Source organism: Halichondria panicea, chromosome 3 (genome assembly GCF_963675165.1).
Source record: "Halichondria panicea chromosome 3, odHalPani1.1, whole genome shotgun sequence".
NCBI lineage: Eukaryota > Metazoa > Porifera > Demospongiae > Suberitida > Halichondriidae > Halichondria > Halichondria panicea.
Genome location: NC_087379.1, coordinates 3,957,726 through 3,973,315, shown reverse-complemented (window position 1 = coordinate 3,973,315; position 15,590 = coordinate 3,957,726). Strand labels below are relative to the sequence as shown.

The 15,590-nt window shown below is 39.4% G+C and overlaps 2 protein-coding genes and 1 long non-coding RNA gene across 5 annotated transcripts; 1 reads left to right on the top strand and 2 right to left on the bottom strand.

The window, feature by feature from the left end:
- The first annotated feature begins 16 nt into the window (after positions 1–16).
- LOC135333588 (uncharacterized) lies at positions 17–6,768 on the top strand. 2 transcript variants are annotated; one of them, XR_010393985.1, is made up of 4 exons: positions 17–113; positions 217–406; positions 516–1,844; positions 1,924–2,062. It is a non-coding gene; the product is annotated as an uncharacterized LOC135333588 (long non-coding RNA). The 2 variants fall into 2 exon arrangements; XR_010393986.1 differs by adding an exon at positions 5,678–6,768 and having other exon boundaries at positions 19–406; positions 1,924–2,122.
- Positions 2,192–3,905, bottom strand: LOC135333584 (uncharacterized). 2 transcript variants are annotated; one of them, XM_064528567.1, is made up of 6 exons: positions 3,790–3,905; positions 3,673–3,727; positions 3,463–3,541; positions 2,519–2,598; positions 2,382–2,454; positions 2,192–2,322 (listed from the first exon to the last, which is right to left on the bottom strand). In XM_064528567.1, coding segments are annotated over exons 1-6 (321 nt in total). In that variant the 5' UTR covers positions 3,792–3,905; the 3' UTR covers positions 2,192–2,290. The 2 variants fall into 2 exon arrangements, with proteins under 2 accessions (XP_064384637.1, XP_064384636.1); XM_064528566.1 differs by lacking the exon at positions 3,790–3,905 and having other exon boundaries at positions 3,673–3,771.
- Positions 3,916–6,880, bottom strand: LOC135333585 (uncharacterized). Its single transcript, XM_064528568.1, has 6 exons — positions 6,764–6,880; positions 6,652–6,700; positions 6,121–6,199; positions 5,952–6,031; positions 5,821–5,890; positions 3,916–4,252 (listed from the first exon to the last, which is right to left on the bottom strand). Coding segments are annotated over exons 1-6 (318 nt in total). The 5' UTR covers positions 6,766–6,880; the 3' UTR covers positions 3,916–4,214.
- Between the last annotated feature and the right edge of the window lie 8,710 nt (positions 6,881–15,590).

Below are 15,590 nucleotides of genomic sequence, written 5' to 3'. Positions count from 1 at the left end.
GGTAGAGGGCGGCGGCGCCCGACTAAGTGGACTCAGAGTGGACTCAATGAATGAAGTTCATCCGGCTGTGCCATCAATTTTTGAAACTATATCAGCCAGTGGCGGATCCAGAGGTAGTTTGTTGGGTTCGTACAAACTACCCTTCCACTAAGTTGATACTTTATATTTAATACACCTGGCTAGCTAGCTTACTGTACTGTACTGTCACGACAATAGGGTACAAAGTTCTCTCTGCATAATGTGAGGGTGGGGCTGGTACTCTCTGCATAATATGAGGGTGGGGCTGGCTATATTGACTCATCCAGCCACACGGTCGCAGTGATAATTGAGCCTGGCCATGAATCCTAACAAAAGGCTAGATTGCAACCCTCCATTGACTCCTGGTTTAAGAAGAGCAAAGTTTCAGGTAAGGGAGAGTTTATGGCACTGCATACTGAATGATAGACACTGTATAGACACTGTATAGATTAATTATAATTGCTATAATAATTATATTGACTAATATAATAATCTAGATGATGCGTCAAGTCTACAGCCAGTCTCCTCTTCAAGAGAATCACCAGCCACCATCGTCACTCCTCCAGTCACAACCATTTCTCCTCCAGTCACAACTATCTCTCCACTGGAACCACCAGCCACCTCCATCACCCCTCCGTGTTCATCGAAATGATCGAAGCAAGCAACGAGATCTTCCGCTGAGGATCAGCCAATGGACATTGGTGCTCTCCTGAAAGAGAACAAAGTGCAATCACTATCCCAGAGCATGAGAATGGCTTTGCCTTGTGTTCTTTCAGATATTATATAATTGTTTTTGTTGAAGGGGAATGTGGTTAATTAATGGGCGTGACATGTAAAAGGGGGCGTGGTTAGCCCAAAAATTTCGGCGCTATGCGCCGAGTGACATTTCTTGTCTGCGCGAAGCGCGGACAAGAAGTAAGAACCCCCCTTCCCTAAATCCGCCCCTGTCAGCCGCTATTAGTCTCTTTCAAGCAACCTTGAGAGGAGGGAGAAGTGAGTAGTAAAAATTACCTAGCTTGATTTTTCTAGCTAGAATCTCAGTGCTCAGTGGTAGATCTACTGCATGCAATCGATCAGGAGTGCATCATTCAAGCACTCATGCATGGTGCAATCTGCCCAGTTCCAATCCTGCTGAATCCTCGTCAGGCCGGTGTACCATGGACGAAAGCACAACACAAACGTGGATGCTCTCTCTAAGATTGAGGAAGAAGCATGTGAAGAATCTCCAAGCAGATTCACTCATTGTAGTCTAGCTACGCTGTATACCTCATTCGATATTGCGTTAATTTGTTTGGAGTTATCCAGTATCATATCCATGGTTGAAGTTTAGTCTAGGAGCCAGACTTTTTCTCAGAGGGGGAAGGGGGAAGAGATAAAGAAGGTCTGGAGACTCTTGCAGCACTTCTGTGTGCTCTTGGAATGTCAATAGGGAGAGACTGTGATATTGGAGGTTATAAAGAAGGAGTAGATGTAGCAATACTCTCATTTCATTGGCTGTATCTAAAGTGTTTCATGGGTTAAAAATCACATGACATAGGATATGCATTTCATTGGCTCTGGCCACATTCCGCTAAGAGTCTCCAGACCTAATCCTAGCTCTATTGATTTTGCCCCGAGCTATTAGGTCTGGCCCCCAGACTATAATTGAAGGCCTCCGGTCAAAAACGGTGATAAAACGCATTCCGTATATTTCGAGAAAACGGAGGTCAAAGTTCGCGACCAAAATTGGTTGCGACCTTTGACCTTTATTAAAAACTATCATAACTTTCTAGCTAGTTACTTTTGACTGTTCATATTGCAGCTGGAGCTTCTTTGATCTATGCAGAGTAAGTTAGTGCAGTAATGTTGATTTTGTCTGAATATTGTTTAATAGCCCTTCTTTACCGGAGCCCTTCAATTATATAGTTGAAGTTGTTGCCAAGTAAGTCGGAGTGGACACTTCCCCTTCCAGATGATGGCACCTGGAAGATACTTTGAAATAATTATCTGTACCAGAATTCTCTGATGAAGACACCTATTGTGAAGTGGTTCACCATGCAGAATGTCTCTCTCTCTCTCTCTCTCTCTCGCATGCATGCAACCATAGATCTACGATGCAACTGAGGTATAGTCTATCCATACTATGTGCATGTTGCTAAGAAGTTTGAGCAATCAAATCAAGCAATGAAACACGACGTTACATAAAAAATTATCAGTCCTTTTGAGCTTGTCCTTGTGCAGTCGTCCTACTTGGTTATACTGAATTGATGACGTAATTCTTACATCATCATATTCAATTATCCCAAGGCTTGAGAATCACCAAAGCTGTCAGTAGATAATAACGTAATCATTACCTAAATGCAGCACTATATAGTATAAAATACCTGCACCGCAAGCAGCAACCAGAAGTACTGCAATGATCGATAGTGGAATGCAAATAGCCAAACATATTCGCAGCTGCATGTAAAATTAATGATAAAAATGATTAGCGTACTTACATAAGGGTATAGTGAAAAGTTACCTTCCTGTTGCTCCACTTTTTCTGCGTTTTTAATCGCCTTGCTCCTTTCTTAAAGGTTCCAGCTTCAGAGCTCATGGACGCTGCAGGAGCTGACTAATAAGTTGGGTACTGACCATAATTACACCCTAGTGCTGCACGGTTCTTTATGCAAGTGGCTGAAATGTCACCTCGATATTGCACAATTAATAATCAGCGTTATACCACACTTACGTCAACAGCTGTAGGATATATAGAATATTAGCATACAGCCCCAGGCATGCACAGTTTTCAAGAGTTGTTTTTTTAGGCTTTTAATTTGTTCAAGAAAGTAAGCAAAGAGAAAAGAGCCATACGTGACAATACCAAGACTCAAAGCGACGGCAGAAACACGGAAGCTGCTCTCCAACAAGATGGCTAAGCTTCCATGCATGGGTCCATGGTGGTTTAGATACAAGAAAAGCTTGCAACTTCAGAGGGGATGTCGAATGGTCAACGCTTGGACCAAGGAAGCTCTTGAGCATCTGTAGGAGTCGACGTGTTGCTCAACTAGCTCTTTGATGGCTGAAAAATCCAGCATATAGTCCTGTTCTTTTAATTGCAGTCTGCGTCGTGGATTGAATTGTTGCTAGGGGGAGGTCCTTTTATAGGTCACGTGGTATAAGTCAGATATGCCACACCTACTCGGAGGATATGCACCCTATATATCCTCTGCTACCATGGTTACATACCCCTCGGAGTAACCACGGTAGCGGAGGTGCATATCCTCCTCTTAGGTGTGGTATATCCGTCCAGGCATATCCTACAATTTCTTTTAATCAAGGAAATAAGCTAATCGCTAGCAAACGTTTTCAGAGCCTTAAAATTAAATATATTGCATGGTCAACACAGCATAATTATTTTTTCGCATACAGTATATGCATGCATGGACAGCATGGTGCATTTTACTATAAAATCTACAAACGTACAAGCTTTTCCTCCTAATGTATCCAGACATTCGCCTCGGTCAGTAATACTCGTGATGTTCTTTTCCATCTGGTATTTGATCTATAGTCAATTAACCCACGGGTATAATTATAAGGGACAATTCAAATTATTGGGGTAAGGCCCCAAACTAATAAAAGTTATTACAATGTATGGCCTAAATTGGATCTTGTTATTTGTACAATACACCTAACCTCACGTGTGTCTCCTGTTAGCTTTGTCAACCTTGTTGTTTCTTTGGCACCATCCCTGAATTCACATTGCATGAGCATCCGGATTCCAGTAATATACATGGTATACACATAACTCACATGAGGGGAGGTAGGTTGTCACTTCAGTTAAATAATAATTATATCAGTATGATGTCTCAATATAAAAGTCTCTCGTAATCATCTCATAATCATGCCACTATGATGATGACTGTGGCTTGAACTGTATAGTTATACTCAAATGACTATTAATAACAATTATACAAATATAAAATACAGAGGAAGTTAATGACAATAGATCTACAGTTCTCTTTCCTTTTAGTCCAACTGATCATTCAGTGATGTTGACAAAACATGTTGCTGAATTCATGAACTGATTTAAAAACTACAGCATTTGCAAAGAGAAACTTAAGCTGGTAATATCTGTACTGAAAACTGAAAACTCTAATTATGGGGATGCACAAGTACATGGATGTAATAATTATTATATACTAGATCTCTATACATCTGTAAATAATGTATCACTGTTAGTGTTTCTTCTCCCAGGGCTTCGTAACAAACAAAGCTGTGAAAATAGGAAATAATATAAGGGTGAAACATGCGCAGTGACATAAGAAGATGATTAATGGTGGTGGCAAACAAAATGGGGGGAGTAAGCCTTGTGGCAGCGTAGCCACTAGGGGTAAGTTGATTACGCGTAGGTTGTCCTAACATAATTACAGAGTACTACACGACTGTACATTGTAGTAAAAATGTTTGCATTGTAGGATTGGTAAGGGAGAGAGCTATATATACGTCAAATCTGCCACAACGTATGTCACATTCACTTTCAATTTGCACACAGGCCAAACTTTTAAATTAATAATGCAAATACCGCTTAGTAGCGCCAAGCCAACATTTTGTTGCTTACGTTGAGTGCCAAGTAAACGTTTTTTAAATAACGTATACAGTAGACTCTCGTTAATCCGGTCACCCTTGGGACCATGCAGCTTGGCCGGAATAGCGAGGTGGCTGCATCTCAGGAAATAGCCGCGGCTTAAAAACGACCTTACCTCGAATTTAATGACTACTTTTGCGGTTCTTGTCTCGAGGATAATGTAGGATAATGAATCATTTAGTTCTCTATTTAAGTGTAATTCAATTTTATTTGCTAAACCACACCCAAAACGTCATATCCAGCCGTAATACACGTATAAAATTACATTGAAAGTCCTGTTTGGGACAGCCAGCGCTGGCCGGTAACCGGAATAGCGAGTGGCCGTACTTCAGGGTGAGTTTTGTGCAGTAAACATATAGCTAGCATTCCGTGCCAAGCCAAATGGCCGGTATATCGAGGTGGCCGTACTTCAGGGAGCCGGAATAGCGAGAGTCTACTGTAGTCAGGCTATATTATAATATGTACAATTGATTTACTTATTATAGCGGGTGTATTTCGAGGGTATAAACTTTTGCGGAAAGATGCAGAAAGACAATTGCGCGGAATAGCAGCCTTTTTGCATGCATGCGATTTTGGATTCATGGGTATAAATGTTCATTGTGCATGCATTAATCAACAAAAACTGCAAACACTTATACCCTCGAAATATACCCACTATACGGTATAATTATACGTAGCCTTGAACAGGTATCTGTTAATTTTTATAATTATGCTAAGCGCCACTCCAATGTAATTAAGTGCCGAACAGATTATTTGTGCACCACTGAACATTTTTTGGCGCTATGATATAATGGAGGTAAAAGACATTCACAAGAGCTAATAACACTAGCTATGGCACTGATTGAAATGCAACCTCCCACGAGCAGACAAGCTATGTGCTCCCACTGACTAACTCTGCAGACAAAATAATAGGAAACCACACCCATATTTCAATATGTCTAATAATTATGGTACTATAATCATACTGTAACTCAATAGATTTTTCAGCGAGTTAGCTACATAATAGTTGAAAGCTTTTGATACACCCCAATTTGAATGAACCTCCCACCATAGATCTAAAAAGAGGGGAAAAAGCTCTGCTTCAAAATTTGGAGGTTATTAACTGTATGTATAATGCAGTGGGAAGTCATGCCATAACAAGGAAGTAAACTGTACATGCACATATACGTACGTATGGCTGCGGGCTTACAACTTACCAATCAGTGTTGCTACGACAATGATGACAATGATGATTATAGCAATGATGGATATCAGAATCATCCATAACTGTTAAAATGAAACATTTATTATTCCAGCATTTAATGATTATTTTGTTATTATTATATACCTTGTAATGTTCCCACTTCTTTTTCTCGTGAACCTTAGTCGCACCTTTTTTGAATTCATCACCTGTCTCCTTTAGTGCTTCTGTAGTTAGATTGCAACATTTTTATGGATTTATTATACATATTATACATGCAGTTTAACAACATGATTGTGATCATCAATCAACTCACTAGCCTTGTCGTCAAGCTTTTCTAAGTTGGTTTGTCTTTCTTCTAGTTTGGTCATATTTTGAACCATTTTCCCTTTGATCTAGTAGTGTATGGAACACAATAATTATTATTATCGTATAGCGGGTAATTTTCGTGAGTAGTGTTTGCTTCATTACGTGTGCACAATTACATTACAATAATCACAATTCACATCACAATTTCATTACGTGCTGCAATGCATGCGTTATGGTAAACCACGCCTACGTTTTCGTGAGTGAAATTTTTGTTGAGGTCAGCTAGCTTGCCCACAAAAATACCCCGCAAAAATTACCCACTAAATGGTATTATTTGCCAAATTGCTTTGGGGGAAAATGGCAGAATGCAACAGTGATCCTTCGTAAGCGCTTGAGAAATGTGAATATAATTATATGTATAACAACCCTCATTAGCTCCTAGCTGATAATGCTACAGGTATTCACTGACCTAATAAGTTGTAATTACATTATACACATTTAGAACACGCATGGTGGGACATTAATTATATAATTATACCTCCTCGGTAGTTTTGATCAGGTGAGTCACCTCAGAGTCTTGTAAGGCCCTGTGTCAAATGTGCACATACACAGTTGCTGCTGATAGCTAACATATACAACATTCAACTCACATTTTGAATACAATGCCGTGTATTATTATACTCCAGGCTTTATCTGCGCCAGCCACCAAGACACGATTTTAGTTGTAGTCTGTTCCAGTTGAACTTTGTTGATGACCTTATGTCAATCTAGCATACAGTAGGTTCCTGTAACTGAAACCTAACGTGAACATGAAAACTTCACATACTGCATTCTTATGATTTAAAGGTTACTTACCAAAACAAAACAAACCCCAATCACAAACATCAGCAGATGTGTGGAGCATGTTAACAGAAAGTCCCATTTTCAATAGCATGAGCTATGCACACCATCCACGAATAAAATACCTTTGATGTATGTGGGCATTCTATTTTCATAGTGTAGGGTTGCAATTAGCTTCGAGACCAGGCCGATTAAAATACGTATTTTAATCGGCCTGGATTCGAGGCTAGGTTGTAATAGACTACCCGTAGCTACATAATCGTTGCCTATTATTAGAGAAAAATCGGGCTGGGAAAGCTATAGGGGCAAGCTAGGTGATTATTGAGTGTGAGCTATAATTGTGTAATTCTTGTTTTGTGTTAGTTTTTATTCTCAGGGGAGGGGTTATATGCTGGACCTGTCAAGTTTCTTCTTTTTAAGCTAGAATGTGATGCTTGTGTCTGGTGTTGGGTTAATTGTTACTATAGTTACTACTTTCTTATAAGTTTTGATCATTGCTCGATTCTTCTTTCCTTATAAGCCTGTTGGATATACGTTTTTGTCTCGAAGTAAGCCTTCATCGATGTTTTGACAGTGTATTTACTTAATTATACCACACTTACGTCACCACTAATTGATCTCATTGGTCAACAGCTGTAGGATATATAGAATATTAGCATACAGCCCCAGGCATGCACAGTTTTTCAAGTTGTTTTTTAGTTTTTTCATTTGTTCAAGAAAGTAAGCAAAGAAAAAAGAGCCATGCTTGACAGTACTAAGACTCAAAGCGACGGCAGAAACACGGAAGGTGCTCTCCAACAAGATGGCTAAGCTTCCACGGGTCCATGGGCGCGGTTTAGATACATTTTATCCAAGAAGAGCTTGCAACTCCAGTAGGGGACATCGAATGGTCAACGCTTGGACCAAGGAAGCTCTTGAGCATCTGTAGGAGTCAACATGTTGCTCAACTAGCTCTTTGACGGCTGCAAAATCCGGCATAGTCTTGTTCTTTTTTGCAGTCTGCATCGTGGATTGAATTGTTGCTAGGGGGAGGTCCTTTTATAGTGCTGCGATCACGTGGTATAAGTCAGATATGCCACACCTACTCGGAGGATATGCACCCTATATATCCTCCTCTTAGGTGTGGTATATCCTATACTTATGAGTGTCCTTCTGGGTGTCTTAAGTGACTTCTAATAATATGTACTACCGCCATTGAGAGATTTGAGTTATGAAGGTTTTCGCTTGAGTTTTAACAAAACTGAAAGAACGATTGTCCATGCATAGGTCAACTATGTTATGGTTAGAACATGGGCATGAGGTATCTATGTGTTATAGTGTCCCAAAGCTCGAGGGCTTTAGTCCGAGGGATGAGGGACACTATAACCATAGATACCGAATGCACATGTTCTAACTGATTTAGATCCCAAAACCTATTGGCTACTAGAAATGCACTAGCTTAGCAACAGTCAACCTATATAAACAGCCAACCTAGCAACTGCATCATTATTCTTTTGAAAACTAATATCTGAAGTTGGCATCCTGTGTCTCTACTAAATCTGTGGTCTCTATTCAAGTCAACCCTGTTCCTTCACCTCAGTTTGCCGGATGGACAAAATTATAGTCCTAGCTCCACCCACAAAACTTAAACATCCAGCTCCTCCCCCAGTTTTGCAGCAAACAAGCCCAGCACACTTCCCAAGAAACGAGCGGCTCGTACTACTCGAAAGGAAGACACCTAAGCTATAATTTGCAGCAAACAAGCCCAGCAAACGAGCGGCTCCTATACTACTCTTGAACAAAGCGAAAGGAACTTTAGGAAGAAGCCAAAGCTGAATCCCAGCACTTCCATACATCCAGCTCCTCCCCCATGCAGCCTTGCAGCAAAAAAGCACAGCACACTGCCCAAAAAACGAGCGTCTCCTACTACTCTCGAACAAAGTCAAAAAAAGAAACTAGAGCTTCTCTCTTTCATTCTAGTTCTGTTATTATATTACTAGACAAAGCATCTAGCTACAATAATTTTTATGTTATTACATGTATCTTCTTGTAAATCACAATACAATTTTATGTGCAATGTTGTAGTTTGTAGCCCAGAGCAATCTATAGTACCGGTACTATAGCTCATAGTTCCCTGCTAAATACACTCAAATGGGATCTAAATTATAACCAATTAACCACAAACCACACATTGAATGCATTAATTCTCAACGGCTTAATTGAACCAAAGTAAAAATTTATAAATATATGTCAAAGCGTCTCACATCAGTTGCAAGTACTGAACCATGCAGACAGTTTTTTTATTGTTCTCTTTGGTAATTTCTTATTGTAGACAAATAAAATTGCGGCCTACTCAAAATAATTATGGGAATGGTGGTAACACAGGGGAAAGTACAAAGCTGATACATGCATGATACATGCATGACCGGAGCAAAGGTCACTAATTATGGGTTGTCACTTCCCCTACATGGGAATATATATAATTGATAGGTGCATTAAGTTGGAAACACTTTGCAAAATTTAAAGTACCCTTGCATAATACTCCCCGGCTCATATGTTACCGTACATCTCCTACAGCAACACCCCCCCAAATATATAATAAGCTGTGGCACCCCTTTTTAGCAGTAATTATAGCCCGTCAGTTTGCATACCTCTGTATTACAGTAGTTGATGGTTAATGCGAACTTCTCCAAACTACAGTATAGTGCATATATTTCGAGGGTATTAATATTCGCGTGGTTTTTGCTGATAAGCATGCATGTAACTGCAAAATTTATACCCACGACTTGCATGCGTGCTGCAGAAAGGTTGCTATTCTGCCAACATTTTAGCGATCATTTTGCGAAAATTTATACCCTCGAAATATAATTATATCCACTATACAGTATTACGAAACCTCCAATTAGAGTTCTCTCTGTGCTACAACAATCAAATGCAGTCTGCATGCATGCAAATATAAATTATTGTTGCTTAATTTGTAGTCGTAGCTAGGCCTTGGCAAATTATGCTTTTTATGATATTCTATTCCCAAAAAGTCAGCCTATTATTCCATTGGTGTGCCCAGTTTAATAGACTGACTTTTTGAGAATGAAAATACTAGCTAAATGACTAATTGAAAATACTAGCTAGAGACAACGAGGCTGGGAGGCTACCTCAGGTAGTGCTATCAATACAAAAAAAATCGGCCCGGGACCGAGGCTATAGCTGAGGTAGTACCGTATAGCGCGAAATTTTCGAGGGGCTTAATTTTCGTGGATTTCGTGGGTTAGCAATCCTACACGAAAATTAAGTCCACGAAAATCGTTCTTTACCTGCTATAACGTGCAAGATTTAAAGGCGTGGCTTCCGGTAAGCAGTCATTCCGCGAACATTGTGCAACGAAATGGCTTTTAGAGGCCAATCCACGAAATATAAGTGCCTCGAAAATTTCGCGCTATACGGTATTACAGAAAGTGAATAATTCTCTGTGCCGAAAGAGAAAATACTCCTCCATGCCTGCTTAGTGCTTAGTGGCTAGTGCTTACAGTACAGATCTATTGTAATAGATGTCTATCTATAGTTACATTATAAGATGTGAAATTAGGTCTACCAGACTCTGAGGATCAAAATTAATTATGCTAATTAAGTGCCCATTTATGCTTGTTGCTAGCTCGATCCCTGTATTCCAAAAATTGTGCTAGCATAATTTGCCAAGCCCTAGTCGTAGCTAGCATAATTTGCCAAGCCCTAGTCGTAGCTAGCATAATTTGCCAAGCCCTAGCCGTAGCTAGCATATAATTTGCCAAGCCCTATAGCATGCACAATTATATAGCTTGCACTGTGGTGCTTTTCCTGTATAAATATTTAAATAATTGGTCCCAGGAGGATTAATTACGTACAGCAATCGATCATTGACCTATATAATTATGGCATACCACGTTTTGTCTCATGAATCAGCCGCCCAGGCCTTCTTTTGGGAAGACGGTATGAACATGCACTCTTGTCTTGAGGTCATTTCACAATGGAATGTTGATTGCTCACAAAACCAATGGCCAAATTCGTGACCTTACGCGCCCATGGCATCCTCTCTTTAATGAATTCAACAATCTGGTTTGTGTTCCAGGCCGCACTATTGAAGGGGCTGGAGTCGAGGCTAGTTTGTGTTTTGCATGCATGTGGTGCTAATTCTATGCCTAAGCGCTAGCTTCTATGACTGTAGTAAGCGTTTTACCATGCGTATGACCAATTTAATCACCTGACTGGATTTATTCAATCTGATTGGTCAAGATAGAATATTGTCTTGGCATATAAAACTTTAACACAAGAATGCTCAGACGGTCTTCCCAAAAGAAGGGCGGCTGATTCATGAGATAGCTATAACCACACTACAGGTTATGTAATGCCCACTCACATGCATGCACAATCAGTTTACAATTAAATGTTTGTGTTGTGAATATTTGTACTAAGTCCTACTCAGGGTTGTGTGTTGCGTTCTTCTTATCATTGGGATATAATAATTATAGACTTTCAGATACTAAAAGCAGAATGGATGCAGGATAACGATAACACAACACCAACAACATGAAAAGCACGTAAGTTCACAAACACACATGTGAAAAAAAAGTCATTCTAGATGAACTGGAACACAAAAACACCGGATGTGAATCTATTACTGACAACAGAGCTAATTTTATGTGCGCCATTGGCTTTGGAACTTATAGAAACCAGCCAGAGATCGTACTGATTGTATTCACGACTTGGGACGAGTAGCAACAACCAATGCAACTGCATGTGTATAGAAAGAGACTTATGGCACCAAGACATAAACGTTAATTATCTAACGTATAAAAAATTGTAACTGAACGAAAAGGGTAAGAAATACAAATTACAGATCATGGCAGTATATCGATCTACTGATGCTCAACATCAAGCAGAAACATAATTATACCCCAACATTCGGATTAAAGGAAGCTTTGATTAAAAGACGTGCATTTATTAAAAGACATGCATTTATTAAAGCAGTTAAAAGTCATTATACTAATGGAAGAGCATTCGTATTATAATAGTAAGTTAACGTTACCTCCTGTAAACCTTGAACCAATTCACAGTAGATCTTACAACTCACCTATCAAAACCACTACTATAACCAACAGAACAATCAGCAGGATAATCCATAACTGCACGTGACAGAGAAGGATAGTAAAAGAATGGCTTACCAATATAATTATAATTCTTTGGGGGGGGGGGGGGTAGTAATGTAGCACAAAAAATCACTAGTGAGTGGTGACCGCCAGCTGACATTATATTAGTGAACAATTGGGCAGGGACAATGGCAGTTAGGGCAATATAGACAGCCATGCATGACGACTGCATGTAGACATGAGTGCATGCCGTGGATAAATATGAGGTATCGAATATCTCCTTGATTAAACACAGAGTTGTGTAGTAAGCCCGATTACGCCAGTGATTCAACAGAGGTTCAAACGTCAGCCTTGCTTACACATTTCACTCTGGAGTCTCAAACACCCCAGTGATTAACCAAGGTACGTATATTGCTAAGCCCAACCTCGATCGGGATTCTATATGTCTATAATTATGTATGAATAATTATATCGATGTTTATGCAGGACTGGAGGGACTAAATACGTAGTATAAATGACTTCTGAGCATAGAGAAGACATACGAACTAACAAATAATAACGCAACATTTAATATGATGAGAATAATTATGTAGAAAGATTAGGCATACAAACAATCGTGTAAATGGGGGGATAAGGACTACCCCTAGGCATAGTCCTGTATAACCTCTATAAAATGGAATGGAGAAAAATAATTTTCGACATAGCGTTCCATTAGAGAAAATTGGCCTGGTAACAACAAGGCTAAGTCCTGCATGAATAGCAAAGCCATCACCCATACAGGCATGCACCTCACCTTGATGTTTTGCCAGCAATACTTTCTCTTTAATCTGTGAGAACCAACTTCAAACACGCTAGAAGCATGTCTCAGATTCTCTGTAATAGTTTATAATGAGGACTTGAAGTGGCACAGAAGAAAGCAGAGGAGGTCCGACACGAGTACCTCGATTAGGCTAAAATTAGTCACATACAACTATGACTTTACTGTTGAAGTTTGCATGTCCAAGCTTAATCAAGCCTATAATCGAGGTACCCGTGTCGTACCTCCTCGGCATGAGAAGAAAGTGTTGGTGCCGTATTGCATCTGCATGGCCAGGCAGACACAACCACATTTTTTATTGGGCTAGTTTGCAAGACAACAACGCAACATGCAATATTATACAGTTGTACGATGCTGCTATTACTGCTATGCCAGATAGTTTTACTGTTATAATTATGGCCAGTATTATGCTATTATAATGTTGAGCCACTCACTGACTAGTGTTGTCCATGCGAGCAAAATAATGGTCAGCATGATTATACTGGGATTTTTCCATTCCTTCTTACCTGCTCTGTCTTGCAAGTCATCCACGTTCTCTCCCCTTCTTATAATCTTCTCAAGATTACTCTTCGCCTTGCTTGCAACCTACACACAAGTATCTGATTGTGACACTATACATGTAGGTGCATGTCACTGCACTGCTCACCCCACTGGCACAGTAATTACTTTGTGATAACAGATTATCATTCACCAATCAAAGACTTTGCCAGAATCTCAAATAAATTATACTACGTTTTATCTGGCCATGCAGGCAATGAGAACCAATAATAAACTCTTTGACAAGCTAGCCCAATGATATAAAAACACACTGTATATTATTACACATACTATTTATAGTAAAAAGGCTAGAAATTTATCCCTAAAACTATACTCATGCAAGCTTTGTTTGCACACACTTACAGTGTCAGTCTTCTTTTGAAGGCCTATCAGTCGATCTGTCTCACTGGGCTGATCATCCCTTGAGGGGATACAATACACGGCGATATTAATCACACAGCAACAAGTTACCCTTATTTAACGCAAAACTCTAGCCACTTGGGTATTGGACAATAAACCAGCGACATAAAATTATGCGTTTTGGGCCATTTTAATCTATCTACCGTACCGTAGTTAATTTAATTACAGCGCCATCTCAGACTGAATGCAATTTATTAGGTCCTAAAAAGCGCCAACAGTTATTTCAACTAATTATTATTACATGCATGCATTTGATAGCTGTAAAATAAAAATACCAAAAATCTAAAACTGGAGATCCTGCAGTGTGCATAATGCGTACTTCTCGACACTACACTAACTGTATAGCGCATAAAGTCCCACTATAATTTAAGTACCAGCTTGGATTGAACGCACTTTTTTAGGTTCTAAAAGTGCGCCACTCCACAGTGATATATAATTATTATTTCTGGAGCTGTAAAATTACATCAACTACGTATACGATACTTCTTCTAAATGAAGGTGCCGCTTTTTAATAATTCCGTTTGCAAGACTATTGTATGCAAAACAAGAAGGAACAAATGTAACCATACTATTGATTTCTTAATCGCATGTTGTCCTATTATTCACTGGGATTCGTACAGTGATTAATCGCGTATCAGTAATTGCACGTCGTCAAGGCAGTAATTGCACGTCGTTAATGCCTTGACGACCGCACGTTCGAATAACGGCTGCGGCTAATTTTTTCATTGAAACTGCAGCTAAAAATGCATGTCCTTAAAACTGCATCACAACGATTAGTATGGCTACTCATGCAATAAGGGATTAATAGCACTCATAGCAAGCACTGGCAAGGTTAATAGTATCCTTGCCATTGCTTGTTACTCATGCTATTAATCCCATATTGCACTCTTAGCCATACTATTAATTATACTAGTCGTGATGATGATGCAGTTCTCTGCAGAACCGCCCATATCTAATAACGCTGAGGATCACCTTGCAGTAGCCATATATAAAGCTGTACCAGCAGATGTGGTTGGTCATGTGCCAAGAGAAATATCAAGAATATGCTGGTACTTGCTACATCATGATGGGGAAATTTCCTGTGGAGTTCACTAGGAGCAAATGACGCTCACCTATATAGTGTAGCTAGACTAGAGATCCCATGCAAGCTGAATTTCATTGGAAAAAAGAAACAAGTGAACTCAATTAGGTAATGCTTGTCCTGTGTAGAGATTCTATACACTATTTTAGAATATTGCTACTTGCAGAGGGTAATAGATCTATTACCAGTCAAGAGCTATTCTACAGATAATCGTTGATGCTTGTTACTCATGCTATTATTAAATCCCATATAATATATTATATATTGCACTCTTAGCCCTAATCGTGTCATTACTAAACTATTACCATGCCCCTTAATTTTTGGAAAGTGTCCAAACTTGCTCTTTTGCTATGCACTGCCCTAATTGAACCAACCTCGAAATTTTTTTTATATTTTGTTGTGGGCGGTAATTAGAATGTATACGCTAATCACCAATAGTATGGTTACTATAGTAGCACCAAGAGTGCATGAACAAGTCAAGCACTGGCAAGGTTAATTCGGCTACGCCTCGATCGTGCAATTAGAAGCCTTGCCATTGCTTGTTACTTGTGCTATTAATCCTATAAAATTATTGCACTCTTTAACTATAGAAATTAGCAATTATGCTCACATTCTATTTATTGGAAGACCTTAATTAAGGTGACACTCTCGAGCTTAGGTAAATTTCTGACCTCTAAAAGTAG